This window comes from Dendrobium catenatum, unplaced genomic scaffold, assembly GCF_001605985.2.
Source record: "Dendrobium catenatum unplaced genomic scaffold, ASM160598v2 original_scaffold_208658, whole genome shotgun sequence".
In the NCBI taxonomy this organism is placed as follows: domain Eukaryota; kingdom Viridiplantae; phylum Streptophyta; class Magnoliopsida; order Asparagales; family Orchidaceae; genus Dendrobium; species Dendrobium catenatum.
In genome coordinates this window covers 121,538-144,574 of record NW_021527071.1, presented here as the reverse complement: position 1 = coordinate 144,574, position 23,037 = coordinate 121,538, and the positions used below count along the sequence as shown (strand labels likewise).

At 34.7% G+C, this 23,037-nt stretch overlaps 1 protein-coding gene across 9 annotated transcripts in view; it reads right to left on the bottom strand.

The window, feature by feature from the left end:
• Positions 1–3,139: 3,139 nt before the first annotated feature.
• The window catches only part of LOC110109956 (HBS1-like protein), a 42,878-nt gene continuing 22,980 nt past the window's right edge, over positions 3,140–23,037 (bottom strand). For 8 of the 9 annotated variants that reach the window (XM_020841190.2, XM_020841194.2, XM_028692448.1 and 5 more), the window contains exons 8-12: positions 20,830–21,317; positions 12,832–13,007; positions 4,334–4,635; positions 4,116–4,250; positions 3,140–3,601 (exon numbers count right to left, since the gene is read on the bottom strand). In XM_020841190.2, the coding sequence (XP_020696849.1) occupies positions 3,467–3,601; positions 4,116–4,250; positions 4,334–4,635; positions 12,832–13,007; positions 20,830–21,317 (1,236 nt within the window). In that variant the 3' untranslated portion in view covers positions 3,140–3,466. The remainder of the gene's footprint in view (positions 3,602–4,115; positions 4,251–4,333; positions 4,636–12,831; positions 13,008–20,829; positions 21,318–23,037) is intronic. The other variant, XM_020841192.2, reaches the window with a different exon arrangement.

The window sequence follows — 23,037 nt, the reverse complement described above, 5'->3', positions numbered from 1 at the left end:
CTACAATTTGCCTTAAGGAGAATGGAATTCTAAATCTGCGAAGCAGGATTAATGCCACGCGGCATTTTTCTTGAGCCAACATGGAGAAATCTCTAAGAGATTATTCTTTATGTCTTCCAACAATTCTCAATTTGGAGAGAAGGTATACAATCATTATCTATCGTTTGAGGTGGTATGATCCTACCTCTTATTCTATTTTACACAACAGGTTCATACGAAGCCCACAATGAAATTAGAATTGTTTGTTTGTTTGTTTGTATGTTTGTATGTTTGTTGAAGAGGTATAGCTTTAAACTCTCTATGATTTTATTTTCAAACATTAATTAACTCTTTCTCTTCCTTGCAAGCTATCAAACAACAACCTCTTTCAAGCTTCTAATCTTAGAAGAAAGGAGATAATGGTGGTGTAAGAAATAAAAAATAGGAGAAGAAAGTGTCAATGGTTGATTAGCTTTATGTCTCCATCAACTTCCTCTTCATCGACCTTGCCAGCGTCATATAAGGAAAGCCACCAAACCATGAAGCAGCCAACCATGGCCACTGCTCTCTCTTGTTGGCACGTCTCGTGTCATAGGATGCCAACATTGATCACCACGCCTTCGATTTCCCACCCACAAAATGAATCGTTGCCTCTCCTTGCAAGCTCTCCCTCCCTCTCGCTCTTGCAACTCGTCTCTCAACCTCTCTCGCACTCGATTCCCGTAACTTAAAGAGCGAGTAGCCTAAGGCAGCAATGTTAGGAACCAGATTGGGGAAAAGTAAAAATTGAATTGGTTTTTTCTAGTCTAAAGATAAAAACAGAGTTATTACAACTATACTATAGGCTCACCCTCTACAAAAATAATCTAGAGATCAAGTGCATCATTCAAACCACCCACTTTAAAATTAGCGATGACCAAATAATCCCATGCAACAAACATTAAGTACACGTTCTTCTGAGTAGTTTAGACTAGAATGGAGTATGACTACCTCACTTATAATTAATGATAGCAATAATCAACATCTCAAGTTTACACCTTGAGTCTACATCATGTGGCAATTTGAGCAGAATCAAGAGACTATAGGGACCTTATCACCTTAGTAATCATGCATTATAATGGTCTCGTCTCACACTTGTTCCTAACTTCTTCCCATATATATTTACTTTCCCATGCATATTTAGCCTATCTCAACTAGCTTTTATGATCCACACAGAGAAATCTACATCATACTATACAGTTTCAACTCTCAACATTAAGTCACGATAGAATTTCAAGTCGTGTCATTTTCAATGTACCTGTAAATATAAACTATCTTTCCAAACATATTTCTTCTCCCCCAATTTCTCAAATTAAAACCATGCATACTACTGGGCATGTTGAATGTGAATGAGTTGTCCAAAAGAGGGAAACTTAAAGAGCAAATGAGTAGGAAAGGTTTGAGCAAAATAAGAGGATAAAACAAGCTTGAAGTTGTTTGTTTGTTTGTTTGTATGTTTGTTGAAGAGGTATGGCTTTAAACTCTCTATGATTTTATTTTCTCTAGATGAAGCTTATAGCTTTAGATTTCTTCTTTCTAGTCCTAGTAGGCATCAAAATCCTTATTTCTCCCTGCATGCCTAGATTGTCTTTGCAACACTTCATTTTTATGAATCCACCCGAGACTTTTTTGTGGGTAAAGAGAGCGTTTCTCTCCTCCAAGCTGTCAGGTACGAAATCTCAGATTGGTGACTACTTAATAAGCAAAAATAAGAGAAAAACTTTCCCTTGCAATTAAGGATGGCGAAATCAACGAGCTCATAAAATGGACAAAAAATAACCAGGCTAACTTCATGTATTGTTGGAGATTTCCTTCTTGAGCAGAATTAGGACAAGCACGTTCGTAGCATTCTCCTATGGTGCGCCAATAAAACTTAAGATTAACGTCATTGTTCACAAAAAAAGCCTAAAAGCTTCTTAAGCCATTGCCCATGATAATTGCAAGAGGTGGACCAAGTCATCAGAATTTTTAGGTTAGATAAAGTTTACTGCTGCTTTTCTTATCAGGTAAGCCAATGCAATTAACTTCCACCCACTTCATGAAATAGGCCACCAGGATAATTTGTATCATTGAGAGAGCATGTGAGATTGAGCCAATATAAAGCGAATAGCATCAAAAGCTGGTAAGCTATAGAGTTGATTACGCTGGTGTAGGACATTTCATCATAACTAACAACTTTTACCACTTGTAAATTCTTTTGCATCATTTTGAATGGCAGGCCAAGAATAAACTTGCCTTTTTCTTGCAAAATTCTTTGAGGTTAAATGGTTTTCACATTCACTCAAATAAACTTATTTCAGAGCATCCTTTACTTCCTGTGGGTTGAGGCGTCTCTGGTTACTTCTCAAATAGGATTTCTTGAACTGATCTCGCTTTGAGAGAAAATGTCTTGCAACACTGAACCAAAGAGATCTATCTTCATTTTTAATTCATGGCAACAATCTTTAGTATTGGTGTGAAATGATGGGTGTAAACCATCAACTTCGTTGGTTCACAATATTGATCTCTTCATTTTCAACTAACTTTTTTATCTCCTAATTAATAGTTTTTCATTTATTAAGATTTATTTCTTAAGGAATCAACATTCATTACATTATTTAATTGTATTAAGAATCCTAAAACAACATATTTGATCAAATATTATGTTAAAATTCAATTACAAGCTAATTTTGTGGCTAGATTTATCATTGTTTTCTTTGAATTAAGTGTTCAATGCAATATCATTTGGTTTGGCTTTTAGATCTTTTCAAGTTTATATATAAAAAAATCATGGGTAATTAATAAACTTTGATATTTGAATATATATTTCTTAAAGTTTGACCTACGATAATTACATCATTTACTTGCATTAAAATCCCTAGACCCTAAAGCACTATCCAACAAATAGAAGTCCTCAAATGCATCTATTTGATGAGTAGAAAGAGGATGCATCCTTCAACTAAAGTTAACATCAATCAAAACTCCTAAAAGAGAATTATACAGAATAAAGAACATTTTTCATAGCAATTTCAACATTAGATAGTACTAATTTAAACACAGAAATAAAGTAGCTTTGATATTTAATTTCAACATTTAGAATTAATATCAGTTAATAAAAGAATAAACCAGCAATAGAGTGGTATACGTTTCTAAGCTAACTTTTATATTAGAAAATTTTGTCCAGTATACTAAAAGTATTGTGCTAAAGTTACAATTAAATAAACAAAGGTAGAAACTCACTGAATTCTGTAATTTACATGATGTGCATAGCTCACAATAAAACAACAAAAGCCAAGGAAAAGAATATGCTTACCTTTCTTGAATTGATGATACAAATTCAAGTAGTTAGTAGTCTTTGAGGAAAGCTCCAGCACCCGTCTTTGAGAAGGAAAATAAGATAATAAGCCAATGCATCACAGCAGCACATATTTCCGAAAAGAAAGGCCACTTGACGGCTCGTCACAGAAAACTACTGTTCATCCGCGAATATTATCCTAGTCACAATGCCGACAGCTATGGTAATTCCAGAGCAACGCAGGAATGCCCTTCCAAGTGTCCGACAGCTAGAAAATTCTTCCACACAGACTGGTCTTTCTAAAGAGACCTATTAAAAAAACAAGAGCAAATTCCGTCACCAAACCAGGAGAAAGATGGTTCAGACATGGGATGGCACATTGAATGACCACAACATACTATGAAATGCAATCTATACATAATAAACAAATTTAAATATTATATGCATGCTCCCGCCTCTATGCTATAACTACTAAACTGATTATGGTTGTGTTGAATCTACATTCAGTGAGAAAAGAAGGGTCAAATTATTAAAAGATTAATCCGACCGCCAAGAAAATGTAGCAAATTGCAATTATTATTCAAAAGTTCATACTATATTAGTTTTAAGAGACTTCAGGTGTGAAATGGATTTTGTTATATGCAATAGATTAGGACTGCTGTTTTAATGGTCAAGCTTAAGTGCATGGAAGCATTAGGAACAGTAAGTTTGATGGGGGCTTTCATGTCTTACTCAATTTAACATTTTGGTACAGTCCAAGATAAACTTCTAAATAAAAATATTAGACAGAGAATCGCCACGCATTTTTGCCAAGCCAACTTACCTCTATAGTAGCACTTTGCCTGGCGGTTAGAAGACGAGGTGCTATTTTAGAGGTCTTTGCTTTCTTTTGATCCAACAGGGACACTATTTTTGTCACTTGAGCAGCCTCCTTAGCATGGTGTATGTGAAATTCAACCTATAAATCAACCGTCCCTAAAATCAGACATAAGTAATTACCATGAATAGGGTCAATTTTGTAGAAGAATGAATGGTGATTACATGAGATCCAAGTAATATTGGCATTTTGACGTCCAGAACAAGGATCTTAAGCTCCAAAATGTCTGCTACAGTTACTGGGAAATCTGGGTGGCATATCACCGCACTAGGCACAAGATTGGAGACATCAGTACCTTGCAAACTTACAGCCACGTTGTCACCTGCTCTAGCGGAAAGGCATGCTTGGCAATCTCGCTCTATGGATCGAATAGTAGCCAAATCTCCAGAGGGCATTATTAAAACCTGAACGTAGTTCAAACTGTCACAGCAGAAGATCATCAAGAGGATAGAAATAAAAGGACCTACTGTTCCACCAAGAAAAAGTAACTTATTTGTCTGCAGTTCCTCGAGGAATTTACTATAAAATAAAGCTGTAAAGTGTTTATTTACAAAAAGCGTGGACCATAGTGAAGCATTGTGTGATGGAGAAATAGTTCTGATTATCTTAGGATGGGCTAAATTTTTTAAGAGCTGTTTGGTTGTATGCAAATAAATTTCCTGCATTTCATAGTTGCAATGTAATAAAATTCTAGGATTGGAAATTCCTACAAATGCTAAACGAAGTAAACCATTTATGGCACCCTGAGTTTAGAGTACTTGACGATCCCCATTCACTTACAGAAGCATTTACTTTTTACTGATAAAAAGCAGTGTAGAAAATTCTGAATGTTTCAGAACTATTACTTGTGTCAACTAGGTACAAACCAAACACCCCGAGTTCCTAATTTTCTTGCCATTCTTTAGTAGTTTACACCACTTTTTCCTCCAATAAAACAGCAAATTATCCATCGTGGCATAAGCCATAATCATTAAGAAAGCCTGAACTGTTTATTCCAGTGCTCAGATTGTTGGTTTCTTATTTAAGGTTGTTATAGGGCCTAGGATTCTTAACGCAGATCTAATAGATAATATAGATTTAAATGTAATAAACCAAAGAAGGAAACAACACGCTCACAAGAAAAAAAGCTATTAAAATTAAAATAATAATTTACTTTACAAAAACCGACAATAATAAGATTCAACTCAAACAAAAATATTTTGACCTTCAGCCAAAAATTAACAAGAAAGTTAAGGATAATGAAGATCACATAAATGATCAAGACTGCGTGAAAAAAAAAAAACGATATTGTAATAAATTTGAAAAAATTCAATCACACGTTCAAATAAAAACTAAAAAAACAATTAGTAGGAGAAGAAGAGAGAGAAAGGAAGAGAAGAAAAAGACACCAAAAAAAAGCCTTAACCTTGTAAAACGAGATAGCCCTACTAGAACTCTTAAAGTCTCACATTTGTCCAAGGAATTGAATCCTGGGAGGAGAAGAAAAATTGCACATTCAAAAGCATTTGTTTTAATTAACCATAGAACCGCTTTGAGATATCTCATGTACACTTATTCATAATAGCAAATTGAATAGATAAAACTATTCCGCAAGCTACAGTTCATAGGACAATTTGAAACTTCATTGGAGCCACAGCCACAGAGTGTCATGCCCATAACGACAAGGTCAAAAGTAGAGCTATCGTCATGCCATTTGAACTACAGTCCCATGGGAGAAAATAAAAGACTTGGAATAGAATTATTTTGAATTAAAAGCTACATCAAATCTTCATTTGGTTTTGAGAGCTCTTTGGCCAGTTTGGCTAAAGCATTAGCTTTGCTAGTCTAGCACCCAGGAGATATATAAAACAACACTTAAAAAAAGACTTCCATGTCCATATCAAACATATGTCGAATACAGACATGCCTTTGACATTCCTCAACATGTTTCTCACATTTGATGCATTTCTTTTTTCAAAATTAGGGTTAGACAGTCCAGACATATCTGGACTTTCAGGAAGCATAATGATGTTGAATTACCTTTTGCTCTACTGATGTATGGAATGATATTGTAAACATGATAGTTCTCCACCCTTTTGTTTTTTTTTTTGTTTTGTTTTGGGGAGACGTAGATAGATGTATCCTTATTAGCATGTACTCACCAGTACTCCTTTTATTATCTTAATCAATGCAATATGCAAGTTTCAAGAATTACGTTTAATCTAAATAATCCATCTCACCAAACTATGTTTTTCGCCATCTCACCAAACTATGTTTTTCCTTAACAAAGGTGCTACCTAATAAACATAATATCGTAAATACTAAACACATAATGATGATGAATTGTTAGTGATAATGATGATTTCAATGCCAAGTGTGATAGGTCCAATTAGAAATACATCAATTTGTCATATTCTGCTTGATTATTATAAAGATTATATACTCTGTTTTTAGATTTTTTTGCATTTCGTGCAAAGAGTATGATATGGAAGTCCCTACTGCCACTTTACATTGTTATTTTTGCTTCTTGCTATAGTCTCCCACATGATGTTGCCTCTTCTACAACTTGTCACCTCTAATTTTCCACTGACAATGGCTTTCCTGATTAGCTAATATTGTTTCCTTCTATTCTTGCTACATATTGTCTCAAGCTTCACACATAATTGTCGTCATTCTATTTCCCATTTTTACCTATAGTAGCCTCACCTGTAGTAGCCTCACCACCTCCTTGTTCGTGATTTTGGTGTAGTTTCTTTCCTAGATTTGTTGGAATCTTAAACAATTCATAAATTGGAATTTATGGAAGGATTTTAATTGCTGCAATTCATGGAGATGAATTGAAATTTATTTGAGTGAATCTGGCTAGATTTTGTGTAGCTTCCTATTTTGAGTCCTTTGTGGACCATAAATAGAACCATTGTGTCATTTAAGTTTTAAAACTCATTCAACATTTAGTACTGAAAAAAGAATCATATTTTAAGGTGCATTCATAAAGTGCTTCACAAACTACTGTCTGGAGTGAGACTCCTACCTGTGTGAGACCAGACTATTATTTTTGGGTAATTTTAATCCTAGCTCTTATTTTTACTTTCTTTGTTTCAGCTATTGCGTGTAGTTTACTTTAATGAACAAATATGATGGATTTTCTTTTGAGGTATGAAATTGATCATCCCTTGAATTTTATGTTCGGTAATTATTTTTTGAATAATTTCATATTTTAGCTATTAAATTACTTTTAAAACGAAAAAAAGCATACTTTTTGTTTTAACATTGATAGTGATAATTCTTTGTTAAATTAAGTGTTTATGTGTTTACATGTAGTATCTAATCTAAATTGCATTAGTAACCCTAGACCCTTAGCCATCCTACATCATAATATAATCTTGATATTGACCAAATCAAAGTCTAATGATTGATGCTAATGTTGACGTGTTGCTGACAAGTGACAATCAAGTATATTGAATGAAATATTGAATTGAGATTGAAATTAAACAAATGTTGATCTTTTCTTTTGTCAATTATTAAGCTTCTTTTGTGACAATAATATTATACTTCATTGCAAGATGCTTCTTTATAAAAATATTGACATTAATGTTCTGATTACGCCTTTTATATTAATAAATTATAAAAGAAAACATCTTGTCCATGGCCCGTTGTCTCCTATTTATAATTAGGTTGCATTCAGTGTCCTGTATGCATCTTGCATCGATGTTCAAACTTCATAGAAGGAGACAATGGAACAAATATAATAAATAGCCAAAGGAAGAACACGCAAGCGAAAGGCCATATCAGCATCTTTCCTGAATGACCACTTTGCCTGCTATCACAATGGCAGAAGCACAATTTTTCATCAACCAGGAAATTCCCCCCATCTGACTCGAAAACCTCATACTCATCTCAAGTTTCTCTAAAATTCGCATTAGAAAGGTCACTATCAATCACTGTTTGAACTTCTTGTAACTCAAGATCCGCTTAACTATCATCCTATATATTGTATCAACAAATTTATATTTTGTCCACCTACCCCTCATAGTCACGTCATCGAAGCATTTGATTTCAAGCAAAATTGCAACACATACTGCCCTACCTTTATACAACAATTCGAGTCATAATTTGTAGAGAATTTGACTACAAAGATGAATTACAAAAACAAATGATTTAAAGAAGCTATACATTCCATCCTAACCTACCATTTTCACTAAGGGGCTGTTTGGTTGTCTGAAATAGGAGTGTAAAGTAAAACAAATACATGTATTTACTAAATTTAGTTATTTGGTTAATTTTGAGCGGAAGAAAAGTAAATCCTCCAAAGTATTAGGTGTGTATTAGGAGGAGTGTTTTCAGCAAATTAGAAACCCGCTCAATATGATCGGGTTATAAAATCATCGGAAGAAATCCTCATGTCGTTGTCGTTGCTGTTCGGCTTCATTGCACGAGAGGCTTCTTCGGCTCCTTCGTTCGTTCTTGTTCGACTTCGGTCCTTCGACTACATTCCCTTGCCTGTCCGATCGGAAGTTGCGAGATTTTCATCAGAGGAGCTCGCAGGTTCTGAACGTAACTTTCTAGAGGTGTAAGATTGCACAAGTAGCTTCTTCGGCTCCTTCGTTCTTGTTCGACTTCGCTCCTTCGACGACGTTCCCTTCGCCTGTCGGATCGGAAGTTTTGACATTTTCATCGGAAGGACAGAAGCTCGCAATTTCTGAAGGTAACTTTCTCCCTTTCTCGCGCTTCTTCGGCCAAATCCCGTCAATCCTTCGAACGACAGGAATTTGTTCAAAAATCTCTATTTCTCGTGCCATGAACTTGACACTTTCTGGCTCAAAATTGTCAAATCTCACCTTCTTTAGGGCAACAAATTTTTCATTATCAAGATCCCTTGCTCTAAACACACTGCTGTAAGTGCCTTGCCCTATCTTCAGATTCAATTAGAGAATAAAATCCATCAGTAAAACATATGGAAACGCAAGCATAGTCGTTTAACAGAACAGATCAAGTGTTGAATTTAAATAAACCGAAAAAAAAAAAGAAGAAATAAAACATGGTGGTGTAGAGATAAAGCTGCACCCTTCTTTTCACTAGATTTATCCTATTGATGAAGCATGTAGCATTTGACCTTGTTAGAGTCATGAAACTTGTTAAATTAGTGATCCTTTTTTTATTTGATTCTAATGTTGTATATTGATCTTTTTTAGCATTTTTTTTTGTTCTTGAGCTTCTTGTGTAGCCATTTCGGTGGCTTTGTTTTCTTTCTAAACATGTATATATACATTCTGAAATCTGTAGTTAGTTTGTAGATGGTGTATCATCACAAAAACCAAGGCATGAGTAGCATTCCTGTATCTTTAAGTTGAATACTAGGTGTTTATTGAAATTCCTAAGAAGGTCTTTTTTTCCTTGCCACATTTTATCCCTTTGTTCCGGTTTGTTCTGCAGTTGCTGGTCAGCATCTGGTAAGCTTTTATTCATTAGCAACAAAATTAATCATTACTTGATATGAGCAACATATTCTTGTGCTTCTTCGGCCAAATCCCGTCAATCCTTCGAACGACATTAGTGTGCCACAATTTTCCTATAAACCTCATTACAGTTGTTTTACCTACTTGTTTATCTCAAAATTAACCAAACAGTGAACTTTTGATCTTGTTGTGTTTAAAACATGTGCTTCAATAGTTGCTGGATTTGTGAGTCGCTTTCGCGACTATACACTTTCCCTTTGGTATATAAATAAGGAACATCTTATAACTTTACCAAGTACCATTCCAAATGTGGAGATGTTATGAATATTTTTTTAATTTGTAATTTTTATTAATGTTGTTTACATGTTATGAATGAGAATTATGTGATTTATTGATTGGAACAATGCTAATTATTTTCATTCTGATGCTGGAGATGATGTCCAATGTATAATAGATCGACCTACTCTCCATAGCTTTGTTTCACAAAAGCTCAGCTCCCAGGCATAGAATGTGGAAAACTTTCTCTTTTTTATAACACATAAGAGCCAAACTTTTAGTTGTTTTGAGGTATTCTTCTGGATTTGTGTGGTTGATCCCATATCATGGGAGGAACATTTGTTTTGAGGAAGTGAATCCTAAGCTAAATAATGGACAAACATACAATTATTTTCACAAATATCATTTATAATGCTATAAACATATGCTTAAACCTTTAACAGGTGTAATTTGCAATATTATCTGTGAATTTTTACTTATCTTTTTTCTGTTATTGAATTTGTTCTAATGCGGCACATTTTTCATACTGAATGAAGCAATTTACTGAATCAGTTTTTTTATCTCTCAAAGATAAGCAAAATCCTCAACTTGTTCTTCTCTATAACTTTGTCGAGGCATCATCATGGTTAAGGGTTCCTTCATTGATGAGAGTTTTTGGAGCGTTCAGATCGATAGATTATGGAAAGCACGTATAATTGATGGATATAACTTGTTGCCGAAGCTCTTGCCTGACTTCATTTCAAATGTGGAGATTATTGAGGGAGATGGCGGAATTGGCACCGTAAAGAAGCTCAGCTTCACCAAAGGTTCTATGAAATTCCCTATCAAAGTCTTAATTAGCTTCTTTCATGTTTGACACCTACCTTATATATTCATGTTCTACCTTAACATTATTTTTTTATACTCGCTCTAGTTAACCGGTGAGGATTCATTTTCATTAGCAAAATTTTCTTTTTCTCAGTTTTGCTTAGTTAACAAACAGTAGCTGAATTCAATTTTATTCATGGATTTCTACAAAATATTTATAAACTGCTTCTCTGAATTTCTCCGTATGATCGACTACAAAATGTCTTATTACATTTTAATATTCATTTAACCTTGAATGCTCAACATTTCTGCTGTTTGAACATCTTATGATTTCTTATCACTTCTTTGGAAGGATCATCATCATCCTTGTGCAACTCTCAGGTGTTGCTATTATGAATTATCATTCACTCCTTACAATTGCAAGTTTCACGGATAAATCATTCATAAAACTTCTAACTATATTAATTTTTATCTATCTATTTCCGTATCAATTTTGTTACATGATAGTTTAATTAATTTGTTGCAGATATAAATGGCAACGGCTTCGTCATAGAAAAGATCATGGCGCTCGATAGGGATTGTTACCTTATAAAAGACACCGTCATCAATGGAGGGCTTATCGGGCCAAGACTGGTTTCTTACTCTTTCGAGCACAAATTTGAGAAAATAAGTTATCACAACACTTTGGTTAAACTAATCGTTGAATATGAATCATCTGATGAATATCCTCTAAGTGTTGAGGAGCAAAACCTGCTCATAGTAAGGATGATTGGGATTATTGGCACTAGAGAAACTTGTAAATGTTTCATTGGGCAAAAGAAACGATGACTTCAAGAGGCTTGCAATTTTACTCAAATTATTTCGAGTATCCAGTCAACAAAAAATCGACTTTTTTTTTTTTTGAAATTGTTTAAGAATGTGAGCGGGAAATTAATCATTATATTATATTTTATTTTATTTTGAAGCATTTCCGTTTATCACTTATTTATTCCATTTATGTTAAAATGACTATTTATTTTAGTTGATATCTTGAGCTATATTTGGTCTATTTCTCCATCTGAAATTTCTATATAAAGGGCAAGTTTGATGATACAGAGGGTGTATGGATCTGTGCCCTGCTTTTAGCTATTTTATTTCAAGAGGAAAAGGTTATTCGGTCAGCAACAGCCATAACTGATATTCTTGGGATCTTATACAACAATCCGGACATACTTCAACATGATGTTTCTTCAGGCTCATTGAGTCAGCTCATAGCTATTTTACGGTTGGGGTCTAGAAGGGCTAGGTTTAGCGCTGGAAGGGCTTCGCAGGAGTTTTTTTGGATCGGAGGATGTCAGAGATACTTAAATAACTTAATTGATTGAAGTAAATTTTACCTTAATTCGATTTATGTTTAAATAAATTAAATTATATAAAAAATTTATAACACAAAATAATACTAATTATTATAAATACACTATTTTTATAAATATATTTATTTTAATGCTAAAATAAATTATTACAAAAAAATGCTTTTACTTTACTCTGGATATACCTAACCAAACAAGGGAAATGATTCTCATGCGTTTATTTTGCATACAACCAAACAGGCTCAAAGTATTTAGAATGCATTGCATTTACTTTACACTGTATTTCTTTTTCAGACAACCAAACAGCCCCTAAATAAAAAAAAATACACACATATCCATACACTTCTTATCTACCAACACCGTTAATTTTCATTTAGCTTCACTAAAGATAAGTTTAGTATAATAATATTGCATATTGATGTGGTTATACACATATCAATACACTTTTTATCTACCAACACCGTTGATTTTCATTTAGTTTCACTTAAGATAAGTTTAGTATAAGAATATTGCATATTGATGTGGTTATACAACCATATAGGTGTATAATTCTCAATTTTAACAATAAGCATGTAAGATTTAGCGATGCATTTGACGATGAGTAGCTTGTTATAAGAAGGGACTCAACACAGATGATTTTAATAAATAAAGGTTTCATAGTTCAATGAAGTTCTGCAGCTTTAACTTGTTAGTGACTTCTGATTATTCCTAAAACAGTCATAGATAACAAAATTGTCTAATATGAAAGCAGATTATATCTATTATATATTTCAATTTTCAACAAACGATACATACATGGTACCTTGGATCCATGTCGAATAGCTCCAGCTTCCAATTTACCACATGCAGCTACTTGGCCTAATGAATGCGATGAAACAACATCACATACAGGCATAAGAAGTGGTTTTAAGACGTCCCGTTCTGGAGGGTACAAAGAGTCTATAGCATCCAACAAGCAGAGACCATGATACCTGCGAAGCATGCTCCTCATAGTTCAGCATCCTCATAGTTCAGCAAATGATGATAGAAATTTATAACAAAACATAGATATATACACACATACACACTTGCAATATAGGGATAGACTACTATCCTTTTATGTGAAAAAATTCAATCACTTTTTATAAGGATTACACAGTTCATCAAACTTTATAAAGAAATAAATAGTTTGTAATGTCCCTCCTAAAAGTACCACCTACATGTGCACTATTAAAAGAATACAAATTAACTCTGAAATTTTTATTTTAAAAAACATTCAGTAGCTAATCAACTATTGATTGGCTATTAATTTGTTAGGGATTGACCAAAATAATGAAATGCATAATTGGCCAAGAAATTAGCAGCAATGTTGCTACAAATATATAATTTGTTGCTAAGATGTACCCAATTTAGACACCTGAAAAAATGGTGGGTTATTTTGCTAGACGATTTCGATTACAAATTTGTTGTGAATAGTAATGATATTGCAACTATGAATGCTTGTCAGAGCAAATTTTCTAGAAATTTGTTACAATTACTTATCAGTTTATTGATTAACTCACATCTCTAACTAATCAATAATAAATTTATTAGAACTTATATTTCAATCAATCAATGTGAGCCTAAAAAATAACTAAAAAAGACATTAAGAAATTATTTTCCTCTTATGCTCACATCTCTTGGTGCTCTTACGCATGCCTATCTTCACTACCCCTCTTCCGTGTACTTTATTCTATCACCTCTCTCCTACTCTCAGCTGAGCCCCTTCACTGCCACTAAAGTCAACACTTGGAAATCTCCAATTGCCACCTCTTTATCAACAGCTTCTTGTGTTCTCGACCTCGATGCAAATCCATTTGGCCTGCAACTATTCGTATAAGAAATACTTGAATTCGCAAGTAACCCTAAAGGGAAGTATTTGAGGGCGCAAGCAATCCTAACAATAATCGATAAAACAACGAAAAATATTCAAGAACTTTGATAAAAGTAATCCAAAAAAGCAATAGATATCTTTATAGAAATCAAATCAAAACAAGCACAAGAAAAGATACAAGTGATCCTCAATTCGAGAGGAGGAACGTTCTCTCCCGATCTCTAGATGATGACTCTAGAGCCCAAGACTCCAAATAAAATTTCAAAAGAACAATAACCAAGCATACCCTAAACTTCCCCTCTCATCCCTATTTGTAGCATTAATATTCTAGTAAAAAAATTCCTTTATGCCTTACCCGGCCCCCCTCCTTACTAAAAATATATTATTTTAAATATTCGTTTTAGGCGGCAACCAATAAGGGTTGTGGGCCCCAATGCTTTAGGCGGCTAAGTGGGAGGCGGCATGGGTCCGCCTCCGGTAGACTTGGACCGGCCCTTGCTGGGCCGATTGAGCCGGTTCCACCTTAACTGGCTTAACATTACCGCCCTCCCAAAGAATCACCTTGTCCTCAAGGTGAAAAATGGGAAACTGATTTTTCACCCTTTCATAAGGTTCCCATGTGGCATCGTAGTCTGGCAGATTTTTTCACTTGATAAGCACTTCTTTAGCTCCATCTACCTTATGGCGAACCCCTATCATCTCTAAAGGTTCCAAAATAACTTCTAAGTCCTCCGTGAGTGTCTCCGGTAACATCAAGCTAGTTGTGCAATCTCCAATTACCCTTTTCAACTGTGATACATGAAAAACCGAGTGCATAGTCGCCGTTGGTGATAGCTTCAGCTGATACACAACTATTCCAATCTTTTCCAAGACCTCATATGCAAGCTTCTCATTTCTCTTGTTGGCGAATGATGTTTGCTTATACGGTCTAAGTTTTAAAAACACCTTTTTCCCTATCTCAAATTAGATGTCCCTTCTATGCCTATCAGCCTGTTTCTTCATAATTTGTCGAGCTCTGAGTAGATGTCTTTTCAATTCTTCCAATACTCTGTCTCTCTCCTCTAAGTACTCTTCTACTGATGAAACTGGAGTGCTGCTCTGTCTAAAGTGCACTAAGTGAGGCGGGTCTCTTCCATATAACACCTTAAATGGTGTCATCTACGAAGCCGAATGATATGATGTGTTGTACCAATACTTCTCCCAAGATAACCATTTGGCCCATAACTTGGGTGTCTCTGATACAAAACACCTGAGGTAGGTCTCCAAGCTTTTGTTGATCACTTTTGTTTGACCATCTGTTTGTGGGTGATAAGCAGTGCTCCTCTTCAAAACTGTTCCCTGTAATCTAAGCAACTCTCTCCAGAAATGGCTGAGGAACACCTTATCTCTGTCTGATATTATCGTCTCTGGTACCCCATGCAATTTGACAACTTCTCTGATGAAAGTTGATGCCACTGTCATTGTGGTATATGGGTGTTGTAAAGGAATGAAATGAGCAAACTTGCTCAATATGTCCACTACTACCAAAATCACTGTAAATCCTTCTGAACGGGGTAGCCCATCTATGAAGTTCATGGATACCTCTTCCCATACCTGCCCTAGTAAAGCCAATGGCTATACTAGTCCTCCTGGTGACATAGTTAAGTATTTGTTTCTTTGGCAAATCTCACATCTTTATGTCTTTAGCACCCATGAATGACCTCCCACAATGCTTCCATGGAACTCCTGGAGTAAGAATAGATTGTGGACTGAGGTCTGGGGTATCACAAATCTCCCTTGATACACCAGTCGATCCCCCTCCAATGAATATCCTGGATGACTACTCCCTTCCTTATGTAAATCGGCTCTAATCTTCCCCAACTCCTCATCCTTAGCACTCTCCTCCTTGATGGCCTCCCAATCTAACATCAATGAAATCGATATTGCCATCGTCTGCAGCTCTCCCATGCACCTGGACAAGACATCTGTTGCTTTATTCTCCACTCCTAGCATGTATTGGATTTCAAAATCATACCCCAATAATTTGGACAGCCACCTTTGATATTCCTCTGTCTCCATCCACTATTTTAACAAATATTTCAAGCTCCGTTGATCCGTCCTGACTATGAAGTGTCTATATATTAGGTAAGTCCGCCACTTCTGGATAGCTAAGACGATGACCATCAACTCCCTCTCATATATTGATTTCAAGCTCGCTCTAGCTATCAACACCTAGCTGAAATAGGCAATCGGTCGACGACTCTGCATGAGTACTGCTCTCAGTCCGTACTCTGAAGCATCTGTCTCCACTACAAAGACCTGGGTGAAGTCTGGTAGTGCTAAAACTGGCATAGTAGTCATCGTTCTCTTCACCCTCTCAAATGTTATTGTAGCCTCCTTTCCCCATAGGAAGTCATTCTTCTTCAGTTGTTGTATCGGTGGCCATGCTATCGTGCTGTACCCTTTAGCGAATCTCCTATAGTGCCCCATCAGTCCGCCACCCCCTCTTTGGATACAATGTAGCTCAAGTACTCCACACTCATCTGGGCAAAGTAGCACTTCTTCAGGCTGGCCTTCAGTTGATGCTCCTGTAACAGCTCTAGCACCCTCCTCAGATTCTCCCGGTGCTCTTCCTTTGTCATGCTGTAAACTAGGATATCGTCAAAAAATACCAAGACAAACCGCCAAAGATAAGGTTTAAAGACCTTATTCATAAGTGACTGGAATGTGGCTGGAGCATTAGTGAGGTCAAACGGCATTACTAGGAATTCATAATGCCATTTATGAGTTCTGAAAGCATATTTTGGCACATCTTCCTTCTTCATTATGATCTGACGATATCCTGATTTCATATCTATCTTGGTAAACATCACCGCCTCACTTAATTCATCTAATAGTTCATTCATTACTGGTATAGGAAACTTGTTTGCTACAGTTTCCTTATTAATTGCCCTGTTATCCACACAAAACCTCCAGCTATCATCTTTTTTCTTCACAAGTAACACATAACTAGAGAAAGCACTGATATTGGGTCTAATAATACCTCCCTCCAGCATCTCATTGATCAGTTTCTCAATTTTATCCTTTTGAAATTGAGAATATCGGTAGGATCTAATGCTGATGGGTGACACACCCTCCTTCAGAGTGATAGCATGCTCCTGCTCCCTTGATGGTGGCAGTCCCTGAGGCAGCTGAAATTCCTCCTGGAATTGCTGTATCAGTTGTTGTATGAAGAGGGGTATCTCCCCTTCATCCTCCAATCTAACTCCCTCCAAATTGTGCAGCTCAACCAAGTAGCCTTTGCCCACCTCTTTGATATTCCTTACCTATTATTATCATGGCTTACATTAAGATGAACAATCACAATCTTGATTTTTCAATTGAATACCGCATGAATGAAAAATAATACAATATAATACAACATGAATAGACGTCTCTCTCTCTCTCTCTCTCTCTCTCTCTCTCTCTCTCTCTCTCTCTCTCTCTTTCTCTCTCTATCTATATATATATATATAATTTCAATTGGGCAATAGTCATAAAAACCGTGTTTGCTCTGATGGAAAGGGAAGCATGCATTTAAGCATAAAGAATGCCATGGTGTGCCAATTTATTTCACAAAATGGGCCAGAATAACATCGCATAATTATTTTTTCAGCTCTAGGTCACTCATGTCTCATGCATCACCTATATTCTTGTTCTCTTCGCCTGAATACTTGATAACTAGCTCAATGCATCATGCGTCAAGTAACTGGCCTCCCCTATGAATGATTGTTGCAAAACCTAATCACCATTAGTGATTCAATGATAGTGGCATCGCCTTCTCATGCTATGCTTCCACCTACTGATTGTTGTCTTGAAGCTCATGGCCTACCACTCGCAAGCCTTCGAGAGTTATTCCTTTGCCCGGTTAAAGGATCACGGCTTCCACTTTCGTTGAAAAGGGGCTAACTAAGAGTTTTGTGCTTCACCCATAAATAAACCAAGATTAGTTGAGGTCATGGAGCAACACTCAAGGTAGAGCTTAGTGATTGGCTATAATCTTGATTGAGAATCCAAATAATTATAAATCCATGTTGCCTGTGGCTTGCTCTCTCTATATTTTCATATGCTGCTGTTGTAATATCCAGAAAATCAGGTAATGAAAATTCAAAATATTATTTTTTAAAGTTAAATAAGTTTAATTAATATTTTTTAGTATAATTAAATGTTAAATAAATTAATATTAGCATTAATATTAAGTAAAACATTAATTGAAATTAGTTAATTCTATATTACCAAATAGATGTTTTTTTAGGATGTGAGTGAACAGTTATTCTAAAGACCAGTTATATGGTGATCTATTATTCCGTATCTGCACTGATTTCACGCAAGCCAACAGTGGAAATGATCCGGTGAGGGACTGTTGAAGAGTTCGACAAAATTCCTAGTAGGAGACTTCGGCATAGTGAATTTCTGGATATGGGAGTTCGGAACAGTGTTGTCCTGAAGAAGATATCGGCATAGTGCAGGAATTACTCTAGCAGGAATTGGGTGAGGGACTGTAGAGGGATCGCCTGTAGTTTGCTTTGAAGAAATTGCTGTGAAGAAAGAGTTTGTTGTGAAGGAATATCTATGAAACAGAAATCAAAAGGAGGAAGTGCTGGATGCAAACAGAAGATCAAATAATTGTACAAATTTGGGTAAGTAAATCTGTAATTAATTTTAACAAGATTGGCAAAGAATTGTTTAGGTATATGGCTAAGAGCGACTGATTTCTACAATAGGATTTGAAAACATGAATGTTAGAAAAGAATTTCAGTTAAAGGAGAATAGTAGAGAAATTGAGGAAAGAAGAAGTTAAAAGTAAACGAATTGCTTTTATTACAAAATTATCTTTATTTTGATAAATTTTATTAGTAAAAGTTATTGAAAGAAAAAGTAAATCATTTATGTAGGAATTTATCTAGTATATGAGGAGGGAATCTGGTTACGAGGTAAGCTGTTTTATGCAAAAAATTATAAGTATGATTTATGGAAGTTATAGAAAAATTAGAATTGAATTGTATAGGTTACTTACAAAAGGAAAAGAGTGCAAGGTGGAGGAATTAAGGAGATAAATCTTCAAAGAGATAAGTAATGCAAATTTAAATTTAAAAGTATACAAGGTTATTTTGGTAAACATGTACACTAGAATTTAATGAAAATTTAGGGATATGGTTATAGGAAAAGAAAATGATATGATGAATGTATATTCATAGTCAAGTGTTCATGTATGAAAAACTACTTACAAATTTGAATGATTAGGATTTAGAATAAAATGTAATATGAATAATTGAAGATTTTTCTTGTTGGTATCATTTTGAAAGAAAGTATTATTCTGTACATACTATATGTCATGATCTTTATGCAAACAATATAATAGCAATGCTATTATGAAAATCTGCAACCATACAATACAAGTATGAACAATGAATATGTGAAGTTTATTGAATATCAATTTAATAAAGTTTGGCTATAAAATGATGTAAAACTTGTAATTGCAGGTGGGGCAAAAGAATTCTCATATGTGACACTGCATTGTAAATGGAGCAAAAAGGATCCCATAAATATGATACCTATATAGCAGGTGGGGTAAAAGGGATTCCTAAAAAGGCAAAAAGGACATCTATGTTGTTCAATGGTGATAATGTCAGGTTTACCTGGGCTCCATTGAACATGCTGATGAAAGTTTAGCCAAATATCTAAAATACTAACATTGATATTCAATATAGACTTCAAAGGAAGTAAGGTTAATGCTAAATATCATTTTATATTATTTTATAAATAATGTCAAGTTTGATTAATTTATGATTTCAATGTTGTGAGTTTTATAATCATTCAATTTAACTGTTATTTAATTTGCATAATTTATTAAGCCTCGTAGCTCATCAATTATTTTATACTGACTGTTGTTACAGGAAATAAAAGGGAAAACTTGAAGCAGAATAGATTCAAGTTTATTTCACTATATGTTTCTTCTGTTTAGCAATGTTTGTAAGTCTACATTCGAGGTATGTAGAATGTTCAGTATTATATTCTCTTTTGATTCCTCTTAGTGGCTCTATACATATTATATGATGTAATTTAATTAATTAGATACTTCCGTGTATTCAGTAAATGTAATTGTTGGTGGTTGTTTTAAACTATGACATTATTGAGAAGTGATAAAAGTAAAAATGAATGTGATGTTTTATTTGTGGTACTCTAAGTTACTATTAATCAGTATCTTGGGGTGTTACAGCTTTTGTATTTACTAGTAATTTTTACTTGCTCTCTTCTTACATACTCTTGCATACGATGAATAGCTTTTTGTATTTACTACTAATGGTCCCCTTGGGTGTGCATACGTTCAGTTCTCCAGCAAATGCTACAATGGTCCTCTACAGTTGATCATACACCGTAAATGCTACAAGTTCTATTTTCATCAGCTTATCCATTCTTCCACGAAAAAATTCCATCGTATTCAACGTAATTATATTTAAACCTATCTTGATCTTCAACCTTAATTTATTGATAACTAACAGCTCTTCGAACCCGGGCTCAGACAACTGAATTTCAACTTAAAAATAAATAAATAAATGATAACAGCCAGCTCATATTCAGTTGAAAGTTTCATTTGCAAATAACAAACCAGAACCTTTAGAAGAAAAGAAAACATAAGCATTAAGATTTGATTCAACGACTATATTCATCAGCCAATGTCATGCAAGGATCAGTAGAATATTGCTAAGGCAGACAGCTTGAGTTGTTGGGGTTGTTGGATAACAAGCAAAGATTCTGTTAACAAAGAATGCAAGCATGATAAACTCCACTAAACAATGAAGACGAATATGAACAAAATAAGATTACGCAGCAATCCTGTCACTGCGTCTCTCTGACTGACCAATGCATGTGGCCTAGGTAATAGCAATGGTACAAGGACAGACAGCCATAAGGAAACTTACCAAGACAAGTGATCATTAGAAGCCGAAGTCACCACATTTTGATTATCCATGGCACTCAAAGGAATCCATGTGATTAGTGTTTCCTTGAATCCGCAGGATCGCAGAAAAGCGGCTAGTTGGGATTTAATGTAATTAAATCTTTCCTGAGAGTATCCAACAGTATCCATCTTATTAACAGCAACAACAATTTGCTCGACACCAAAACTCCTTATAAGTTGTGCATGCTCTTTCGTTTGTCCAACATCATGGAAACCCATCCCAGCTTCAAAAGAACCCTTGGACGCATCAACAAGAAGTATGGCAGCGTCTGCTTGAGTAGAACCAGATATCATATTCGAAACAAAATCTTTATGTCCCGGAGAGTCGAGTAAAACCACACGGTATTTCTTCGACTCGAAGTAGGCAATTGCCACTGTCATTGTTATACCCCTTTCTCTCTCTTCAGCAGTTTCATCCATTGCCCATGCAAATGCAAATGACCCCTTCCCCTGCATATGGACATGAAAAAGACTAAGCCACAATCAAGATTTACAGTCATACATTCTAGCTAATTAGATGAGTGTCTAAGGACATATCATAGAGAGTTCACACAATGCATCAAATGATAGAAATAATGATGACCAAAATTCATCTTTCCTGTGGCAGCATAAAATTTGAATGAGATAAGAAATAGTTCTGACGTATCCTAGCAGCTAGTTCATGTACAAATATGCCAAATGAACAAATGAGAGTTCCAGGATGCTAACCTCATGAGTCCGAGTGTTATGATTTATGGCTAACTAACAAATCTTGTATAATGTCATCTAATAATTTGCTAAATATTTGACAGCTAATTCACTAAGGAAAGGTTGGAGTAGCTCCAGTGAAAGATAAGATTAGAGAGAGTTGACTTAGATGGTTTGGTCACATAAAATTGCAGCCTTCCGATGACCCGGTTAGGAAAGTAAATGTACTAGATTTGACTTATATTAACAAAGGTAGAGATAGATCTAAAAAGACTTGATTAGAAAATATTAAAAATGACATTTCTTTATTAGATTTAGATGAGAATTCGACTCTTAACAGGACACAATGGAGAAAAAAGATTCATGTAGCCGATCCCACATAGTGGGATAAAGACTTATTGTTGTTGTTGTAATTCACTAAGGAGCAACATTGAAGTGATGAGACATATGAATAAGCAATCTTGATGAGTATGCAACTTAGAGACAAGGTTTCAAATGAAAAAATCAAGAAGACTCAGAGAGCAAAAATCAATTCAAGGCATATTAATTAGTTTAGTTTTTTAAGTTGATGTCAATGCGTATATCGAGTAATTGATTAACCAAAAGCCTAAAGGTTGATGAGCACACTAGTCATGGTTTATCAACTATTTAAAGTTTGTATCTCATTCACATTTTATGCCACAACAGGGAAGATGAATTTTGGTCATTGTTATTTCTTTCATTTGATAATATAGTCATGAGCTTAACTATATTTGAAAATTTTGAAAGTTGAAATAGTTTCAAAATGAAAAATTGCTTATTAGACTTAAACCACCCCTAATATACTTCAAATGACCACAACAACAACAACATCAAGCCTTTGTCCCACTACATGGGGTCGGCTACATGAATCATTTTTCTCTGTGGTGTCCTGTTAAAAGTCAAATTCTCATTTAAATCTAATAAAGAAAGATCATTTCTAATATTTTCTATCCAAGTGTTTTTAGGTCTACCTCTACATTTCTTAACATAAGTCAAATCTAGCACTTCAAATGACCAAAAGTTGAATTTTGAGGGTTTTTTAATTCAAACTTTAGACCTACACTTTAAAGGTCATATGCAATACCACTCAGCCAAGTGGCTGATAGCTTTGAGTATAAACATATTTTCATATAAAACCACTTTGAATATGTTTATCATAACGAATTACGCTTGTGTTCCAAATTATACGAGTTTTAGACTTCCAATTATTTATTTTAAGGTATTATGGTTTTATAATTACAATTTTTTGTAATATACAAATTTATTTTTTAATTAATGACAAAAATATGATTTAGACAAAACTATTTTGGAACATGTTTAATTTATTATATTACTCAACTTCTTTAAACATCATAATTTTTTAAAAAATATGCATATTTTTTCAAGGTATTTTTAAATGTCTAGTAAAAGCTGAAATTGCTGAAATTTTATTTTTTCAACAAAATTTGACAATTTTTTAATA